At 44.4% G+C, this 21,658-nt stretch overlaps 1 protein-coding gene across 1 annotated transcript; it reads left to right on the top strand.

Annotated features, from left to right (window-relative positions):
• The first annotated feature begins 3,848 nt into the window (after positions 1-3,848).
• On the top strand, positions 3,849-21,138 carry FBXO40 (F-box protein 40). The gene is made up of 4 exons (XM_062176990.1): positions 3,849-3,944; positions 11,874-11,906; positions 13,170-15,086; positions 17,896-21,138. Exons 2-4 carry the CDS (start codon positions 11,904-11,906, stop codon positions 18,109-18,111), a joined length of 2,136 nt encoding a protein of 711 aa, XP_062032974.1. The 5' UTR covers positions 3,849-3,944; positions 11,874-11,903; the 3' UTR covers positions 18,112-21,138.
• The last annotated feature ends 520 nt before the right edge of the window (positions 21,139-21,658 follow it).

Consider the following 21,658-nt stretch of genomic DNA (forward strand, 5'->3'; position numbering starts at 1 on the left):
AGATAAAAATTTAGTATAGACAGAAAAAATTTTTAACTATGCATCTAAAAACTTGATCTCATGGAAGTATGTAGATTTATGCATCCACCTGGTAGAGAATATACAGTCCTTTTAAGCAGATATTATACTACAAAGAAAATCTTCACTAATTCAAATAAATCATGATATATAGAGAATATTTGTGGATCATGAGGCAATAGAGTTAGGAGAAATTCCGACATCTCCATTTAGAAATTAAAGTCAACCATGGAAGAAACTGTAAAAAGGAACACTTTGTTAGTATAAATTATATGATAATGATCTAGAATTACACGTACTGGGGGCAAAAAAGTCTTGGGAATTCTGATGTGGGAACATGTGCTCCTTAACTGGTATCTTAATCACCAGGCTAAATGGCCACCCCTAGACTTTTACTTTTTAGAACAGTTTTAGCATCACAGAAAAACTGAGTAGAAAGTACAGAGAGTTCTCATGCACTTCCTGCTCCCACATACACACAGCCTCCTTCACTATCATCGTCTCCCACTAGAGCGGCACATCTATTATAATAAGCCTACAATGACACATCATTTTCATTCAAAGTCCATAGTTTACAACAGGGTTTTTTGTTTGTTTGTTTGTTTGTTTTTTTTAATTTATTTACTTATTTGTAGGCCGGCGCCACGGCTCAATCTTTCGCCTGCAGCGCCGGTACACCAGGTTCTAGTCCCAGTTGCTCCTCTTCCAGTCCAGCTCTCTGCTGTGGCCCGGGAAGGCAGTGGAGGCTGGCCCAAGTGCTTGGGCACTGCACCCACATGGGAGACCAGAGGGAAGCACCTGGCTCCTGGCTTCGGATCAGCATGGTGTGACGGCCGCAGCGCGCTGGCTGCAGCAGCCATTGGGGGCGAACCAACGGAAAAAGGAAGACCTTTCTCTCTGTGTCTCTCTCTCACTGTCCACTCTGCCTGTCAAATAAATAAATAAATAAAAATTTATTTACTTATTTGAAAGTCAAAGTTACACAGAGAGAGGAGAGACAGAGAAAGAAAAGTCTTCCATCTGCTAATTCACTCCCCAATTGGCCTCAATGGCCGGAGCTGGGCTGATCCGGAGCCAGGAGCCAGGAGCTTCTTCCAGGTCTCCCATGCGGGTGCAAGGACCCAAGGACTTGGGCCATCTTCTACTGCTTTCCCAGGCCATAGCAGAGTTGGATTGGAAGAGGAGCAGCTGGGACATGAACCTGTGCTCACATGGGATGCCGGCACTGCAGGCAGAGGCTTAGCCCTACACCACAGTGCCACTGCCCTAGAGTCTACTTCCTAACTCATCCTATGAAATCAGTATTGCTCTGACGCCAAAATCAAAAACAGACATCACAAGAAAATTACTCTTCTGGACATAAATGTAACAAATCATCACTAAATTCCAGCAACACAGAAAAAGAATTATATACCATGACCAAGTGCAGTTTAGCTAAGAATGGAAAGTAGGTTCGATACAATTCATCACAGTAATATGCAACATAAAAATAGACTAGCAGACAAAAACCACAGGATCATCTCAGTAGGCACAGAAACACCTGACGAAATTCCACTCTCATGGTAAAGGCACTCCATAAACTAAGACAGAGTCTCAAACTTCTCTTCTTGAACTTGGTAAAAGCCATCTGCACAAATCTATAGATAACAGCACAGTTACTGGTAAAAGTCTGACCACATTCCCCTAAGGGCAGGAAGAGGTCAGAGACGGCTGCTGTCATTACCCTTGTTCAACATAGTGCTGGAAGTGCTTGGCAGGACAACAAGGCAAGAAAAGCAAGTAAAAAACATCCAGACTGGAAAGGAAGAAGTGAAAATATCTCTATTTACGGATGGCACCAGAAATCCATGAGAAAACTCAACGGACAAAGGAGTTCAGCAAAGTTGCAGGATGCAGAATCATTAAAGAACATTTTTTTTTTCTTTTTTGACAGGCAGAGTGGACAATGAGAGAGAGAGACAGAGAGAAAGGTCTTCCTTTTTCCGTTGGTTCACCCCCCCCAATGGCTGCTGCAGCCGGCGAGCTGCGGCCAGCGCACCGCGTTGATCCAAAGGCAGGAGCCAGGTGCTTCTCCTGGTCTCCCATGGGGTGCAGGGCCCAAGCACTTGGGCCATCCTCCACAGCACTCCCTGGCCACAGCAAAGAGCTGGACAGGAAGAGGAGCAACCGGGACAGAATCCGACGCCCCGACCGGGACTAGAACCCGATGTGCTGGCGCCGCAGGCAGAGGATTAGCCTATTGAGCCACGGCGCTGGCCACTAAAGAACATTTCTTATTTTTTTTAAAGATTTATTTATTTATTTATTTGAAAGGCAGAGATAGAGAAGGAGAGAGAGGATAAGAGAGAGAGAGAGAGAGAATCTTCCATCCACTTGTTCACTCCCCAAATGGCTGTAATGGCTGAGGCTGGAGCAGGCTGAAGCCAGAGTCCTCCTCCAGGCCTTCCACGTGAATGCAGGGGCCCAAGCACTTGGTCCATCTTCTGCTGCTTTCCTGGGCACATTAGCAAGGAGATGGACTGGAAGTGGAGAAGCCAATACTCAAACTGGTGCCCTTATGGGATGCCAACCCTGCAGGCGGAGGCTTATCCTTCTATGCACCAGCACCAGCCCTGTTAAAGAACATTTCTCAAATTTCAACTGCTGGTTACTCAAGTGAAATAAGTTTACCGCTATGGACATACATGCATGGGAGGATCCAGGGAAAAGCAGTATCCAGTAACTGCTAATTGCAGCAGATTTACCACATCTGGTTTTAGTCAATAATATATTCAAATAATAGCCAGCATTATTGCACACTGAGCAACTATACACATATGTATGTATGTATGTATACACATACATATGTGTATTATTGTGGAAAATTGAATTAAAAATAAGTTCATTTTGGTGCCAAAAATTTCAAAACCTACACATACTATTTTTTTCATGATACACAATCCCATGAACTTTTTGAAGAACCTTTGTATTCATACACAGTCACACAAAATGTTATCCTCATTTCACAACTCGGAAAAATTAGATAGAGTATGAGTAACTAACAATCAAATCCACACACTGAAAAATTAATAAAGTCAGGAATATATCATTTCTTAGAAGACCTCAGAATGAGTATGTCTGAGGAGGGTAAAATAAAGAACACTAAACTGGGAGTTAGAACTACTGGGTGAGCCTCTGGCTTCTCTACTTGGGAGCTGTGTGACTTGGATGAATGGTGTATCTCCTCTGAACCTTTGTCTCATCTCAAATGAGGCAGCTGGACTAAGTATAGCTAAGCCTTCTACCACCTCTCATTCTTTCACTCTGGACTTACGGTCCTGTGCCTGAGTTCACAATTACAAGCTCTTCCTTCCCCAGACACCTGGGAAAGATCAGGGCCGGGAGAGGACAACCATCCACCTGTCATGACAAGGAATCGGAGAAACAAACAGGACAGCATGTCACTTGCACAAATTGCTGCTTCAGCCAGCGATGGACTTCGGTGAGAAGTGCTTGGTTATAATTAGAGCAGTTGGCTGGCCTGCGGCTGCACAGGCAGGAGTCTGAGAGGTTTCTCTGGCCTTGAAAATGATCCTTCTGAAGAGGATTCTCCTCCTTCTTCGAGGGAAAGAAAACCCATTGATGTAAAAGCCCACTTCCCATCCAGCTTCCCCCGCTAAATGCCACTCCAGAAGCAAGTGTTGACACATTAAGGGAAGGGAAGAGTCGTAAGCTGAGCCTGGTCACATTGCCCCGTGTGATATAGTTTTATTTTTAACTTCGCAACACTTGAACTATTTCTGTTGAAGTTTGCTCTCCTTTCCTTGCCTTCCGGACAGAACTCTGTCCTGTGCTGCAGCCGAGGCGGCCCAGCCATCTCCGTGCAATTGCCTTGCTCACGATCAGACGCAGGTGCAGCCGATGCTGACTCAGCCCGTACCATTCAGGTAAGCTTTGCAAGCATGAACAGGTGCACTGAGGGGGCATTCGCAGTGGTGGGCCTGCAGATGGAGGCTCAAGTGGGCACACCACCTTTGTACCCTAAGGAAGAGGGTTAGTAAGCTACTTAATTATATATGGGAGGAAGGGTTGGCACTGAGAATGAGAACCAGTCATGTGTGAATTCCTGCTTCAAGTTTAAAATCTTAGAGCGGCTTAGAATCTAAACCACTTTCTGACAGCTTCAACTGGTTCTTCTATAGCCAACCAGAGTAGTTCTGTGGTATTGCTGAAGTTAGACAGTAATAATGGGGAAAGGTTGGGGGGGGGTGCTGAAAAGAGCAGAGGGTGAGGAATTAGGTGAAAGACCCAGAATCCAGAATTAGTGTTTTGTGAAGTCCAAATGCTGTGATCTTTTCTCCACTCAACAGGTGCCATATTAATTGCAAGTCATTCTCATGTAGCTTAAATTCCATCTCCCATATCACACTTCCAGTTAATGCAGCACAACTGTATTTACTGCATGTACTATTTAAACTGTGCATGCAGCATTTAAAACCTATTTTTCTCTAAGAATATGCCCCAAGTGAAATTCTCTTCTCACTTCTTTTGAATCCAAAATAGACTCGCTGAATGTAAGTGAAAATATTTTACAGGTTGAAAGACTTACACAACAAAACCAAAAATTATTAGACTTGAAACTTGCTCATCCACAGGGACAAAGATAAAATGACTAATGATACTTGAGGTGTTGAAAATTATCAAATGTATGCCAATCATTTTTTAGCTTCTGGAATTTGTGGACAGTGGCAGAGATAAGTGAGGTATTATTTTCTTGTTTTTCTCTGGTTCAAAGTTCAGCTAAGGACATCCTGGGACATGGCCTATGCAGCCGAAGGGATTCTGTACACTCTGAACTTGGAAGTGTACAGGCTAAAGCCACCAAGGCCAAGTTCAAAGAGACCTAAAGCAATTACTCACATACCTGAACTCCCAATTCCTTCCTGTCTGCCTCTGCCACCTCCAGACATACCTTGTATCTCTGCTGGACTTGTCTGGGTTCTAATTATGCCCATTTGCTAAGCACATTCACGTTCACTGTGTATAATTGCCTAAGTTTCTTTAATTTTGCCAAGGTTTGCATGGTGCCAAAGTCTCCAGATGGTACAAGCCAGGTGTCGTCCTAATGAGACTAGGCTGTGTTGGCTTAGTAGCAATCAAGCCGACAGGCTCACTCAGAGCTACACCTAGGTAATCCAGGCAGTTAAGCACTTTCTCTGCCAATACAACAGTAATTTAAAATACAATTGACAACATGCCTGTAAGCACCAGGTTTGAGAATTAACTAATGAATGAAATAACTAAAAAGTTTAAAGTTAGAAGATTTCTAGTATAGATGGAGAACTGCAGATTATGAAGTTGAGTAGATCTGGGAAAGGATGGTTATACTTTTAGGGGCTAGTGAAGTGCTGGAGTCATAGCCTAGAAACCCAGGGTTATGAAGTCAGATGCGGGAGTTTTCCCCAGCCAATTGGCTTTGTTAAGATGTCAAGAGGCAGCGGGCTTACTTAACACATTTATACTTTCTACATTTTCTTTCCATGGAATTTTGTATTTCCATAGCAAGCAATCAGATTAATAGTGTATAATTAAAGTAATTAATTAGTTGGCTGGTTAATAGGTTAAGAGTCAAAGAATATCGTTGGTTTTTAACTGTTATTAAAGATATAGCTCAGAAATAAATCATTATTGCCAGGGTTAGCCTCATAAGATGCAGAATAGTCACTGATATCATGTGAAGGGAGCAAGAAGGCCCCTTGCCTAAAAATATCTCCCTGACATCAACCCTGTGTGCCTACTAACATGAAAACTATAGTAAAGAATGTCAAAGCTATTGTTTGTTAATCCCATTCTCTTTTGATTGAGTCAGTGACTTAAATACACCTGCAATATGCGTTACCCTGACCTTGTTGGTGACACTTGCTCACCGCCTCCTCCTCATTCTTCCAGGCTCTGTCCTGCTCTGCCCTGGGTTCCACCTCAGCTGCCTGAATATGCTCATGGCCACTCCTACACAGGTAGCTCCATGAGGCACTGTGGTTTTTATAGCCTTTTGCAATAAGACATCAAAATGCAGTAGGAAAAAAAAAAAAAAAAAAAAAAAAAAAAGCTTGTGATTAGGACCAGAGACTACGGGAGCACGGGCAAGACAGTTCACTTGCTACTTCCATGTACCACAGTTTCTTCTCTAGGAAACAAAGAGATCAAACTGGAGCCTTCCTTTCCAAGTGAGGTCATTGGATCATCACTGTCTCTGGAACTTGGAAGAATCTCAGGCCTCTCACCCCAGCCCTCCTGATTCAGATTCTGCGTTTTATTTTATTATTATTTTTTTTGACAGGTAGAGTGGACAGTAAGAGAGAGAGAGACAGAAAGGTCTTCCTTTTTCCGTTGGTTCACCCCTCAATGGCCGCTGCAGCCAGCGCACTGCGGCCAGCACACCACGCTGATCCAAAGCCAGGAGCCAGGTGTTTCTTCTGGTCTCCCTTGCGGGTGCAGGGCCCAAACACTTGGGCCACAGCAGAGAGCTGGACTGGAAGAGGGGCAACCGGGACAGAATCCGGCGCCCCGACCAGGACTAGAACCTGGGGTGCCAGCGTCACAGGTGGAGGATTAGCCTAGTGAGCCGCGGTGCCGGCCTGAGATTCTGCATTTTACAAAGATCGCCTGTGTGGTTCCCATGCATGTTGACATTTGAGAATGGTGCAAAGGAGGATTTCTGCTCCTCTACCTGCCCAAGACTCCTGATTCTGTGGCTGCAAGTATTTAAAAGAACATGGCAGCATGCAGAGGGTCTGTCATAACTGGAGCCTGCTGGATGAAGTCATGTTCATTTAATGCAGGAATAACCTAATCTTCAGTTGGAAAGACCTCTTTTTCTGCCTTAAAAAAAAAAAGATATCCCAAATTAGCACCCATCTGACATCACTACTCTTTCCTCCTAAACTTATTTCAAATCACACCCACAGATATTTCAAAATGCTCCCCTCTTTAGGACTCTAGTCCACTGAATTCAATTCGTCCATGAACCCTGATGGGATGTTGGCAACTGTGTTACCTGCACTTGTTCTCCAGTCTCTCAGATGCCGCTCAGGACAGGCCTGGAGGGCATCAGTGCTCCCTCCACGACAGGCCACAGCCCACTGGTCTTAGCCCTTTTGCTCCACTGACGCCCAGCAAAGCCTCTCTCATAGTCATAGCTCACAGCACCCCCAACAGCTCGAGTCACCACCTACAGCAAATTGCAAGAGAGAAGCTAAATCTCTCTTCTTCCCTTCCCTTTTCTCTTAATGTAGGTAAATAATAAAACCTATCAACTCGGGCCTAGCAAACAAAGATGCCCTCTGGTTGTCTTGTGCTGTCTAACAGTATGGAAGCAGCGCTATTTGAATCCCTAAGGAACACTCTGTGGTAGTTAGAGAGGGCCCAAAGGAGGGAAAATTGTGGGAGTTTACATTCTTAAGACAGTGAGTACGATTTTTAACTTTTTCTATATTTTATCTTTTTCTGGGAGGTAAGACGTTTTACAAAATGGAATTCAAAAATGATGAAGCTGGCAGCTATGTAAGTGCACTGGAGTGAGGGGGCACTGAGCTGGAAGGCCAGCCACGGGTAGGGGAGTGACGCAATGGGAAGAAATGAAGGCCTGCACAAGGCAGTGACCACGAGAGGGAGCGGAACGACCCTTAACTGAGGGAGGAGGGTCTTCAAATGGAAAACGATATCGTGAAAAACAAACGAACTTACCAGGACTCAGTCAATGGGCACTGGAACAGAGACTGAATAAGGGGCTGTTATGTCATAAGGCAACCAATTGTGTGTGTGTGTGTGTGTACATATACATACACAATATGATCATTTGGGGGCACCATCAGTTACTCCAACTTAAGATCATCAATCAATTGTCCAAGTTTGGTCAGGACTGACGGGTTCCCTGGGCCATGGAACTTGCAGTGCTACACCAGGAGAGTCTCAGGAAAACCATGACAGTTGGTCGCACTACTTCTCCAGCAATAATTAGGCTACGAAGGATTCTGGATTGACATATCTCTTTGAGAAAACTGCCCCCAGAGAGACAACAAAAGGGTCAGATTTTTTTTTATGTCCTTTGCCTGTTTATCTTTCTCCTTCCTTCCAGTGCCAAAATTCTTCACCTACTGTGTCTTTCTGCTCAGCACATGTCCTCTCTCAAAGTCACTCATCTAGTGTCACTCCAGCAGATCTTTAAATAGCAACAGAGAGAGAGAGAGAGAGAGAGAGGAGAGAGAGAGAGAGAGAGAGAGAGAGAGAGAGTCTTTATTGCCTGATGCATTTGTTTCCCCTTAAAGTTGTATTTTCAAATAACTTCAAATCAATATAGAGCAGTAAGTCTATATCCAAGTATTCTCAGCTTTAAAAACACTGTTCCCAAGAACCATTCTCTGTAAGCTGAAAGGCAGAAAATAGCTGGGCTTAGAATTCATCACCAGTGTCCCTCTAGCCAGACACAACCCTGTGCTGGGACACATACACAGAGAGCACACGGAACTACCCAACCCTTCTTTTCCCCTCCCAACAAGTGAGCTCTACTTGGTACAACAGGATGGCAAATAGGCAGCTGGACATTCCTTGTGCCGGCAGCTTTTTCTGTACAATTTAATTCTATTTTTGTGTTCTGCCTCTTCTTTTCTAACTGAAACCCAGCGTGGGAAGCTGAATCATTCAGCCTCCATCCTTACTAAGGAATTTCTCTTCTGGATAGAAAGCAAACAGTGGCGTTCTCTAGGCCAGGACATCGGCCCTGCCAGCACAAAACTTCCGCCTTCCTTTTGAGCTAACACCACATTTGAACAGCCAAGCATCCCACTGCATAGCTGAAATGCCACATTTGCTCTGGCAACAGTTCTGTGGGGCCCTCCTATAAGCAACAGCATTGTCATCTCTGTTCTCAACTTCGCAATAGAATTTGAGGCTGTAGCGCTCTCTCTCTCTCTCTTTCAAATGTGTCAATATAGTCCTGGCTCTCTTAGCTTTCTGGTCTCTTTTTGTCTGGCTCTGCTTTTCCCTAATGTTTCCCACAATTTTACTAATGTACTTCATGGATCAGATTTCTATTCTGTGTTCTCACTTCCCCGGTTATGGCTTCCTTTCTCACTTTCAAGTAGATTTTCTCAAATATGCATCCTACACTCCAGTCCCTCGTCTTCCTGTCCACACAATCTGTCATCACCTTAAGCAACTTGAATTAAACTTGCTGTACCTGACTTGCCTTTCAAAATATTTGCCACTTCAGACCTCTAATTCTTCTTAAATTTTTAGCCAATATTTATTTTCCTGGTTCAAAAGTTTGACTTTGACTCTTCTTTCCCCACCTCCAGCCAGAAACAAAAGTCTGATTCTCCCTTGAGATGTCTCCTCCCAGTCTCATCTTGCCCATTTCTATTGTCAGTCTCACTCATCACAGTTTCTAACACTTAGTCCTCCTTCTAACATTTACTCCATCCATCCCTCTGCTACTGCTGATTAACACCCCAGTTACAATGCTAAATGACTCCTGAGTTTGTGCAAATTATTCCATATATTCTAGCCTAATATTTCAGAAATTCCACAGTTAATCCATAATGGGTTCCCCCACCCTCAACCCAGGAGTGATCTGAAATGGCAGCATTCCATTTGTCGTTAAACTGCAAGCTAACAGATCAGTAGCTTGACTCTTGGATCCAAAAGATGTGTTCCTTGCTTGATCTTATGTTACTCCACCACAGTCTTAGTATTTGGGCTGCTATAGCAAAAACACTATAGACTGGGTAGCTTATAAACAACAGAAATTTATTTCTCACAGTCCTGTAGGCTGGAAGTCCAAGTTCAAGTTGGAGACAGATTTGCTATTTGGTAAAGGCCTGCTCCCTGGTTTACAGATAGAAGTCTTCTCGCTGTGTCCTGTCCTCACAAGGCAGAAGGGACAGAGGACCTATCCTGAGCCTCTTTTATAAGGACACTAATCCCATCACCTCCCACCTTCAAATGCTTTCACACTGGGGATTAGGTTTCAAATGGGAATTTGGGGGGGAGGGGCACAAACACCTCGACTTCAGCTCAGTCCAGCCCCCACAAATCTTCCAGCATCTACTCCTGTCTCTGTTCAACTCCTTCTCAGGATTTAGCACCTTGGTTCATCTTCTACTGCTCCCTGAACCTATCTGATGCTCTGGCTTGCAAATTCTCTTCTGTTTCAGGCTGATTGTTAGGAGGATGGAGCACTCTGGCACAATAGTCACCCCGTGGAATCTAAAATAAGAGTTCTCATTTATTAATGTGCATAAGAATCAGATGGGGAATGTGTTAAAAACATAAATTCCACACTCCTCACTCAGGTTAAGGGAGTGGCTAGCATTTGTACCAATGCTTTCCTATAGAATTTTCTTTTTTTTTTTAACAAATAATTTTTTTTTTTTATTTGACAGGTAGAGTTATAGACAGTGAGAGAGAGACAGAGAGAAAGGTCTTCCTTCCATGGGTTCACTCCCTTAATGGCCGCCACGGCCGGCACTGTGCAGATCCGAAGCCAGGAGCCGGGTGCTTCCTCCCGGTCTCCCATGTGGGTGCAGGGACCCAAGCACCTGGGCCATCCTCTGCTGCCCTCCTGGGCCACAACAGAGGGCTGGACTGGAAGAGGAGCAACCAGGACTAGCACCCGGCACCCCGACCGGGACTAGAACCCGGGGTGCCGGCACCACAGGTAGAGGATTAGCCAAGGGAGCCACGGCGCCGGCCCCTATAGAATTTTCTATGAAAAAATGCAAATACTCTCTTTTCTGTTGTCCAATAGAGTGGCTGCTAGTCACACGTGCTAGTGAGCACTTAAAAAGTGGCTAGTGTGACTGAAGAGCTGAATTGTCCATTTTATTTCATTTTGACCAATTTAAATTTAAAAACCCACATGTGACTGGTGATTACCATATTGAACAGGGCAAATCTAAAGGTTAAACAAGCATCATAGCTAATTATAATGAACTGCAGTATTTAAGAATCATGTTAGCAAGCAGTCCAAGTAACCCTTATGCTCACTTACTGGCACAAGGTAAGTAATTAACAGATTGTTGGGTGGATGGATGGCTGCACCGACAGATGAATAAATGAATTAGCTAGACTATAACCTTATTGAGCCACTGCTTCTCCTGAAAAAGAAAACCTGGGAGAGAGTCTTCCAGAATAAAAGAGGCTAAAAAGTCTTAAATACCAAAATCAATAAATTGGCCTTAAAAACATTCTTCTTCAAAAGCTGAAATTTAACAAAAATTACTGTAGAAGTAATTTTTGGTGCAACTGGGAAAATTTGAATGTCAACAACATGTTACATGATATTAGAATATTATTTTTAGTTTTCTTTAGTGAGACAATGTTACTGTAATTACAAAGGAAAATGTCCTTATTCTTAGGAAATATTTGTTGAGGCACTAAGCATTGAATGGCACCATGTCAGCAGCCTACGAGAACAATTCAAAAAGTTCATGGGATAATGGAATTAAAAGATACGTTTATTTTGGTGCAAAAATTTGAAATTCATGCCTATAAGAGGCCTTCCAAAAGTTCACAGAAAACGCATGTTGTGAGAAAACTGTGCTCCATCAGGGGGCAGTGTGGGTCAGTGAGAGGACCTTGGGCCAGCACAGTGTGGAGCCGGAAATTTGATTCTACTACTTAGCAGTTGTGAGACCTTGGATAAGTTATTTAACTTCTTCCAGCTTCCATTTTCTTAACCATAAAAAGGGGGAAATTACATCTCCAAGGGGTGGAAGAGATTAAATGAGAGAGTAGGTAAAGTCTCTTTGACCACTGATAATATAGTTAACCACAATACTTTTCTTACTAATCATGCAAATACTTATTTTCCCCAGAATTAAGACGTGAGAAGAAATTGGGAAGCTATGGTGAGTAATGGTTGTTTATTGGGGACTCATTTTTGGGAAGGTACAGATCTTGCCTCATTTAACCTGTAGACCAAGCAGCTGGTACACTCGTCCTTCTGGTTTGATATTTATTAGCTTTTTGTAAAACCAGAAACACTGAACAGAATTTGGAAGAAACTAACAGAGAGTAGGAAGAAGCAGAGAGATGAGAAAGATTCATGAGCAAAGATTTTAGTGAACTTGGACAAGTAAAATAGCCAAAAAAAAAAAAGAGAGAGAGAGAGAGAGAGAGTCAATATGAATGGCTAATAATTCCTTCACTCAACAAACATTATTGACTCCCTGCAATGGTTCAGTTCCCCTGTTAGGTTCTAGGGCTGTGAATGTGAGCAAAACCAGATCTGGCCTCCATACTCCCAGCTTGCCCTCTGGTGGTAGTTGGTCAAATAAGGGACAGCATGCCCATGTTCTGGAATGTTCCATTGCCATTGTAAAGACAATTTACAAAGAAAAATTAATAAAACAATCTAGTCTCATAACAGCAAGTTAAAAATCAGGATACAAAATTGTTTTTGTGGTATTAACTATGTGATATACATCCCCCACAACCACAACTCAAAAACAGCAATTGTCAACACTGCAGTCCATTGTGTTTAACTGTTCTTCCTCTTTTTTTTTTTTTTTTTTTGACAGGTAGAGTGGATAGTGAGAGAGAGAGACAGAGAGAAAGGTCTTCCTTTTTGCCATTGGTTCACCCTCCAATGGCAGCTGCAGCCGGCGCAGCGTGCTGATCTGAAGCCAGGAGCCAGGTGCTTCTCCTGGTCTCCCATGCGGGTGCAGGGCCCAAGCACTTGGGCCATCCTCCACTGCCTTCCCGGGCCATAGCAGAGAGCTGGCCTGGAAGAGGGGCAACCGGGATAGAATCTGGCGCCCCGACCGGGACTAGAACCCGGTGTGCCGGTGCCGCAAGGCGGAGGATTAGCCTGTTAAGCCACGGCACCGGCCTCTTCCTCTATCTTAAACATATCTATTACACATGTAGAATAAACCATTGGGAAATTTTAAAAAGAATGCTTGTGGCTGTTGTTTCTAGTGGGTTTGTGATTTTTTTTTTTTTTGCTCCCTCTTCCATGATTTTCTATATGTTACAAGATCATACCAAAGAAAAAGTATATCTAGCAAATAAGTAAATTAATAGTGACGGCTATGCATGGAGCTTCTCTCTCAGCATTCATTTGCCTTCTCCTTTTCCGTATTCTCCTCCCCCCACCTCTGTGTCTGCAGGGCAGGGTACACAGGCCCCCACCTGGGCAGCACCGGCATTGTGAGGGTTGCATCAATCGCCACTGCCAAGTTCCTGTGGAGCCCAACGTCTCCTGCCTGGTGATAAGCTGCCGCCTGCTCTGCGGCGCTACCTTCCACATGTGCAAGGAGACGGAGCACGAGCTCCTCTGCCCTTTGGAGCAGGTTCCGTGTCTCAACTCTGAATATGGCTGCCCCCTTTCCATGTCCCGCCACAAGTTGGCCAAGCACCTGCAGGTGTGTCCCGCCAGCGTGGTCTGCTGCTCCATGGAGTGGAACCGCTGGCCAAATGTGGACTCAGAGACAACTCTTCATGAGAACATCATGAAAGAGACTCCAAGCGAAGAGTGTTTGGACACAGCCCTGGCCCTCCAGGACCAGAAGGTCCTCTTCAGATCCTTGAAGATGGTAGAACTTTTCCCAGAGACTAGAGATGCCACGGAGGAGGAGCCAACCATGAATGGAGAAACCAACTGGGAAGAAATGGGAGGGGCGGTGGGGGGAGAGAATTCTAGTTTAGTACCACAAGATTGTCTGTCAACAGCCAATGGAGAGGTGGCAGAGTTGAGTCAAGAAGAACGAGAGGCGCTGGCCAAAACCAAAGAAGGGATGGACCTGGACAAATTTGGCAAGTGGGAAAATATGTTTAGTAAAGAGCAAGCCGCTGCTGCTTTAGCAAATTCGTCAGCAAGCTGTGACAGCAAGAGCAAGAATGGCCTGGGGAGAGAACAAAATTCCAGTGACAATAACAAAGCAGATGGAGAGGGTGTTGCCAAAGGGCAAGAACCACAGGAAAATCAGAAGCAGAGGGACTTTCTGGCAGCTGTGGAAAAAACAGGGCTTGCCCCTTGGCAGGATGGCGTGCTGGAAAGGTTGAAGACAGCTGTGGATGCCAAGGACTACAACATGTATCTAGTGCACAATGGGCGGATGCTGATTCATTTTGGTCAGATGGCTGCTTGTACACCCAAGGAGAGAGACTTTGTCTATGGCAACCTTGAAGCTCAGGAAGTTAAGACTGTGTACACCTTCAAGGTGCCTGTGAGCTACTGTGGAAAACGAGCTCGAATCGGGGATGCCATGTTGAGCTGCAGGCCAAGTGAACACAAGGCAGTAGATACTTCAGATCTGGGAATCACGATAGAGGACCTGCCAAAATCAGACCTCATCAAGACCACCCTCCAGTGTGCTTTGGAAAGAGAACTCAAAGGTCATGTTATCTCTGAATCCAGGAGCATTGATGGGCTATTCATGGATTTTGCCACACAGACATACAACTTTGAGCCAGAACAGTTTTCCTCAGGGACAGTGCTAGCTGACCTCCTAACCACTGCCAATCCAGGAGGGCTCCACGTAGAGCTCCACAGTGAGTGTGTGACCAGGAGACACAACAAGAGCAGCTCTGCCTTCACTTTCACTTGCAACAAATTCTTCAGAAGAGATGAATTCCCCCTGCACTTCAAGAACGTCCACACAGACATTCAGTCCTGTCTCAATGGCTGGTTCCAGCATCGATGCCCCCTTGCCTATTTGGGATGTACCTTTGTTCAAAACCATTTCCGTCCTCCAGGGCAAAAGGCAAAAGTGATCTATAGTCAGGAGCTCAAGACCTTTGCCATCAAGCCAGAGGTTGCTCCAGAGCTGAGTGAAGGAGGGAAGACCAACCATCTCTCAGGCCATCGAGGAAAAAGCCAGAACGCTCTAACCAGCCTGCCCCTGGAGCTTCTGCAGTACATTGCTGGGTTCTTGGACAGCATCAGCCTGGCCCAGCTCTCTCAGGTATCCGTGCTGATGAGGAACATCTGTGCCACTTTGTTACAGGAGAGAGGAATGGTCCTCTTGCAATGGAAGAAGAAGAGGTATTCCCATGGAGGTACCTCCTGGAAAGTCCACAGACAGGCAAGTAAACACTCAGAGATTTATTTATTCATTCAGTAAATATTTATTACGTGCTGTCCATGTGGCAAGCACTGTGATGGGCACTGAGACAATGGCTGGGAATAAGATTGGCTCATGGAGGTCAGTCTAATAGAGCAGACAGACCCAGAAACACACAAATAGCAATATAGATGGTAACACCTGTTTACCTTTATCCATGTGTCATGAATATCATCTGTTTGCTCACATGACCTACTCTGCATCCTTTTCCATCTCGGTCTTTCCCTCCAGGAGGCTGAACTCTACCAATTGCCTCAACTGGCTCCCGTGCCCTCTAGCTTGCCATTAGGATAATCTAATCCGGGTGTTTCAGCAGGAAATGGGGGGAGGTAGAATGGGGTTGAAGCAGCCAGTCTTGACTGTCCCCTGGCATGCCTCCTCCCCTTCATGAAATGAACTGGTTATGTCTCTGCACTGGAGGGGGCTCTAACAGGTGATCTCTCCAAGGAATGACTCATTCTGGGTCCTTTCTTCTTCTCTATCAGGCCTAGGGCACTAACTCTCTAGATGGTTACTGGCTCTGGGTACTGCTCTCTGCCTATATATTTGTAAATTATTCCTTTAAAAAAATTCTCTATTTACCCAATTTGAGGGTGCCATCTGTTTCCTGCTTGGTCTATAATTGATACAGTATGCTGGCAAATCTCCTTGGTCTCATGCCAACTAAAATTTTAAACACAGCTTTTCCCTTTGATATGGGCATTTTGAAATTCTCATTGAATTTCCCCTGGTCCAAATGCTTAATTAATTGAGAAAAAAAAAAACTCCACCATACAAATCAAAGATTTCTCTTCAGAAAACCTTATTCCTTCTTGGCTCATGTTTGCTTAACTATATTAATATATATTCTATCAGATTGTATCATGCAGAAGGGAGACTCCTTATTTATGGAGTCCAAAGTGCCTGTAGCATTCTTTCTCATGGTTGGTATGTTGGTAATCTGCACCATGAACTTGTAACACCCATTTAGGCCAACAATTCCATAACCTCACTCTTGAGTTTCTTCTTCATGCGTGGGTGTTTGAAACTTGGCATTTGGGGAGTTAGGATTGTTTACATCTCTTTTTATTGATCATGTCAAAACATTTTGCATGTTTCACACTGTATATTCCCTAAGCAGCGTTCTTTAAAAAAATAATAAGACTGCTTCATGCATCCATACCTGAATTCACGTGTTAAATAAACACTGACTGCCAAACTAACCACATTAGGCATAAGCACAAATGAGACTAAGATGCTTCCCATAGGAATGGTATTTTTGAAACTGCATAATACACGTCTCTATAAAATAAGATACAAATTATGCAGTTCACATACTAGAAATTCCATTATTTTTCAGCCTATGTTCGTTCCCAATTCAGTGATTGCTGATCACTCTTGGGTATCAATTGGAACAAACTATCTTTCTTGCAGAAAGAATAAAGAGAGTATAGTTGAAGCTAAAGGCTACTCTTACTAAAGTGACTTTTTAAAGTAAAAACAGAAATAGGTATAAGATTCCAGGAAATAATTTTCTTCTATAGGAGTAATGAGAAGAAACTGAGGTTCACGTGAAGTAGGCAGTTGAAAGGGTATTGGGCTACACCTGCACTCGCATAAACACTTTTGACAACCAGTGATTTTTTTTTTTTTTTTTGACAGGCAGAGTGGACAGTGAGAGAGAGAGAGAGACAGGTCTTCCTTTGCCGTTGGTTCACCCTCCAATGGCCGCCACGGCCGGCACGCTGTGGCCGGTGCACTGCGCTGATTTGAAGGCAGGAGCCAGGTGCTTCTCCTGGTCTCCCATGGGGTGCAGGGCCCAAGGACTTGGGCCATCCTACACTGCACTCTCTGGCCACAGCAGAGAGCTGGCCTGGAAGAGGGGCAACCAGGACAAAATCCGGCGCCCCGACCGGGACGAGAACCCGGTGTGCCGGCGCCGCAAGGCGGAGGATTAGTCTCTTGAGTCACGGCACTGGCCGACAACCAGTGATTTTTGCCATCACTTCCCATGTGGAAAAACCAGAGTGTTTTAATGAGCACCTGACTCATGGACTTCCTCTCAGGTGCCTGTTGTAGTAGACCCTTATTAGTGAGAGGACTTCAAATTTCAATAAATAGATACCAACATAAAGTATCATCAACAACAATGGATATTTATTGGCTTATACAACTAAAAAGTCCAAGGGTAATTGCTTCATGTAAAGTTTGATCTAGCAGTTCAAAAATTGCATCCAAATGATCTTTTTCTATTTCTTATCTCTACTTCCTCAACAATGGCTCCATTCTAAGACAGTTCTCTCTTGGTGGTCCCTGGTAGCTGCTGGAAGCACCTAGGGCTCCAGAAGGGGAAAGAGTCTTCTTTTTAATTTCTCAAAGTTCTCAGAGTTACTGAAAGTAGGACAGAGTATGGTTTTGAAGACTCCCCTCTTTGTAAACTGCATATGTGCAACAAGACCCGGAGTGGTCTTGTAGGTCCTCATTTGACCTGAGTATCTACGCTAGAACTAATCACTGTTGCTGCTCAGGGAGTAGGGAATGTTATGTTCAAATGCTAACCAGTGTTAGTCATTCCTACACAACCACATGGCTAGCTGGGAAGATTATTAATTGGAAGGGCAGCTAGGGATTGCGTGCTGGGGAAGGAACTGACACACGTCTATAGCAGCCACCCAACACTCCGGGAGCGGAGAATAGGAAGAGCAGAGAGGCATTTCTTTGGGTAGCGCCTGCAGGCTGGCTTCTACACCACAAAGTTCACCTCTGAGCTTCTTTCTGTCCTTCTCGACAGATCTGGCAGTTCAGCAGCCTCTTCTCCAAAGTCAAGAGCTGGGAGTTTAACGAAGTCATTTCCATGTCTGAACACCTGAAAGCCTGTCCTTTCAACATTGTAGAGCACAGGACTGACCCCGTTCAGTTAACCAGCATGTGTCGGCCCCGCGAGCAGCCCCGGAAGAGTTTAGTCTCCACTTTCAGAGCCAGACCTCGCGGAAGACAAGTCTTCTGAGGATTGGGCCACAACCATTCTTGGAGTTCCGCTCAGAGTTACTGAAAGTAGGACAGAGTATGGTTTTGAAGACTCCCCTCTTTGTAAACTGCGTATGTGCTTATCTGAGTGGAACACGCAATGTCCTTCAAAACTCAGCAGGCCTAAGTTTCATAAGCTATGGCTTATCCTATAGTGCCATATGGATGACTTATTTCCTTTATTTTCTAAAATAGATCAGTTTTGGGGAGAAAATAGGTAACTTGAAGCCATTTGGAAGATGAACCCAAGTCCTTAGGTGATGAGAGAGCAATAAAATTCCATAACCAGTGTGCTTTTAGTTTACAAACAGTTTTCAAACTCATGTGGAAAGCAATGCAGGGACAGGGACTTAGGTGCAGAGAGCTACCTCCTAGAGCACCCAAGGTGAGGGGCACACAGCTTGAAGTTTCTGGAGCTGGCTTTGTTTTGACGGTTAAGTCCAAGACTTCTTTTAGTTTCCCTACTGCCTCTAAACCCAGGTAATCCCAATATCGCCCAACAGAACACAGCCTCCTGGCTGAGCCCAGCAGCCTGAGGACAACACAGGCCAAAGGATTAGGGGCAGAAATGAGGTCAGAGAGTCCACTGAACAGAATCTTGGCAACCTATAGAAGGAAAGCCTTGAAAAGGAGACCCAATACTTATATTAGGGAGAAAATTAGGATGAAAAGCCACAAACCTGCTTTTTAAAATTTTTGTAATGACTTAAGAGAATTTTTTTTTGAAAATTACATTCTAGGTCTGGGTTAGAGAGAGCATAGGTATAGTCATGAGCTACCTCTGCTGTCTAAAATGGCCTCAGTACACTAATACCAATGTCAATGTCAGTGCTGGAGTACAGACTTAACCAAGGAGACCACACATTTGGCAAAGTCTAGACAAGACCCATTGCAGTACCTGTGGTGTCGTCACCAGGTCCTGGAGACAACTCGGGGATCTCACTGGGAGTCTTGGACAGGAAGCATGTGAGCTTAATGGTTCCCTGGGATTGTACTCTCTATTGCTGGTCCTACCTCCAGCCTGTCACAAATGGGTGATACTGCTATTTTTGGTGAACAGTGAGTATCCATGAGATTATAAGTAAAAATTTAAAAATACACAATAGAAATAGGCATCCCCTAAAGAAGGGTTTTCTGACCTGGGAACTCTTGACATGTTGCACTATATAAGTCTTTGCCATAGGGACTGTCCTGTATATTGCAGAATATTTACCAACCTTGGCCTCTACCCATTAGATTTCAGCAGTACCCCCATGATGATAACAACCCCAAATTTTTCCCGACTTTACTGAATGTCTTCTAGGAGCATAATGTCTCCTAAGGATTTCAGACCAGTGACAGTAAGTTAGGATATGCTGATTTCTCAGCACAGCAAAATCATGTCACATAGCTATCCATAGTTCTGATTTAATGTTGCTCTTCTGTAGTTACTAAATAGGGTTTAGATAAGTGAAGATTTCAAGCTGGGAACTAGATTTAACTTGTTTAATATGGCTCCCGGCCCCTTGGCCACTTGTAAGACTGTATGCTTTCAGCTCTCTCTGGGTATACCTGAAGCCAGAAAAGTTATTTATCTTGTATTTATATTCCTTTTACCTTAATTGGTACCATTTCCCCAGCAGTCCTAACAGTTCTCAAGCAAATAAGAAACAGAGAAAACAGAGGATGGAGGAGAGGCATTGCAGGGAAGCAGAGAAAGAAGAATTTAGGCAGCAAAAGAAAGTCTAGTCAATCTGGCCATTCCTGCCTGGCTCTCCCTCTGAACACAGCTCACAGCTGATGTGGAGAGAGTACACGATACCACTGAGAAGAATCAAGAAGGCAGTCAAGCAAGTCTGACCAGAAATATGCTCATCTTTTTTTTCTAATGTGCCACTTGGTACTATTTGGTAGTGTAATTGCATTTTTTCTAATCCTTATTGTTTTGTTTATACTCCACATTTGTATATGAGGCACACCTTTTAAAAATGTAATTACAGTATGATCTAGGATTTTATTCAGTGGAGATCAAGTAAATGGAAATAAATAAATATGAGGCGGGAAAGAGTTCTTTAGGTATCAGTTCCATGTGTTCCTACACAAAGGTAGAAAATTCCTAAAGTTCACTCTGGACTGTATAACAGAATGAGAGAAAGATGAGCTACAGAACCAATGGATGTGAATGTCAAGGACTACAGTTAGATGGGTGAGAAGCAAGGTACTATATAGAGAAAGAGAAACCAGAGGGCTTTCCCCTCACAAGCTGGGTGGGTGGGAGCAGCCCAGGTTCAGGAGAGCAGTCAGACACTGCCCACAACTGCTCTGGGGGGCTGGGGCATGCATACTGACTGCTTCACTTTTGCACCCCTAACTGCTTTATTGAATTGAGCTTTATTGAATTGATCAACACCATCGAACACAGTTTGATACATACTTGTATGCATCACAGGAAACCAGGGTGCTAAAGGTAACCCCTGGTCCATAAAAACAAGCACATTTAATGGCGAGAGGGGCAGATGGAGCAGAAGAGAAGGCTTTCAGAGAAACTGGGCCAGGCACAGCCATGAGGAGAGCAGCAAGATGAAGCTGGAGGGAACCGTGTGAGCAGTGAGTTGCCTGACGGGCAGCTACACGAGGGCCAGGAGTGAGTGCAGATTAAGCAGCAGCTGCAGAGCAGGAAGAGGGACTGCGTAGCAGGAGTGGGAGCCTGGCAGGAGAGATGTCTCCGTGCAGCATCCTTGATTGACTGTCTCCACCAAGAGAGACCATCCACAGTGGGGATCCGTCCGTACAACTGAGGCAGAAGGCACCCTGCTGCCTTGGTAGCACAGGGATCTGGGAGCGAAGTTTCCGTCTTATCATCAAAGGACAAATGAACAGCAAGGTGGAACTTGGAGCTGTATCAGGAAAACCATCATCAAAGTCCAATTTATGTGTACTGTACAAGAGATTTTGTGCATCCATGGTGACTTTACCTACTGGAAATGCCAACATCTCTACAAAAGGAAATAAAGGCTGCTTTGCTTTCTGAAAAGTCAACTATGTGAATCTATACACCACAGGTTCACAAATCAGTGGCACAGAAGTCACGTCAAAACTTAGGGATGAGTGTCATGAAGAAAATCCAGGGCGAAGACTGAGGGAAGCAGTGGTCTTGAGACACGGGCAGCTCACCGGCTCTATGCAGTCATGGAGCACCTGTGGGTCTCAGTCACCAATAACCCAGCTCTCCTTGAGTCTGCCTTCTCCATCTTTGAAACCTGGGCCCATCTTCAATACTATAATAGCATAGGCTGTTGTATCCTATAAACCAAAGATCCCCCATGTCAAGTCCCTGACCTTTATTTTGATTCTGTGCTAGGATCACCTATCTCTGACCCAGCAGAGACTGAGCACAATGGCTCGGGTCTGGGTATGCCTACCTTCTCCGGCTTCTCGTTCTCCCTCATCTTCATATTTTGCATGGTGATTTTCACTTTTTTCCTATCATTGGCTATCCAAATTCCCTCTCCTCTTTTCCCATCTGCCTCCACCCTGGACCAAAAGAA

This window comes from Lepus europaeus, chromosome 2, assembly GCF_033115175.1.
Source record: "Lepus europaeus isolate LE1 chromosome 2, mLepTim1.pri, whole genome shotgun sequence".
Taxonomy (NCBI): domain Eukaryota; kingdom Metazoa; phylum Chordata; class Mammalia; order Lagomorpha; family Leporidae; genus Lepus; species Lepus europaeus.

Bases quoted from the DNA above. Each gene is read 5' to 3' on its own strand.
- FBXO40 (XM_062176990.1), top strand. The intron at 15,087-17,895 runs GCAAGTAAACAC...CCTTCTCGACAG, and splicing joins CCTGGAAAGTCCACAGACAG to ATCTGGCAGTTCAGCAGCCT.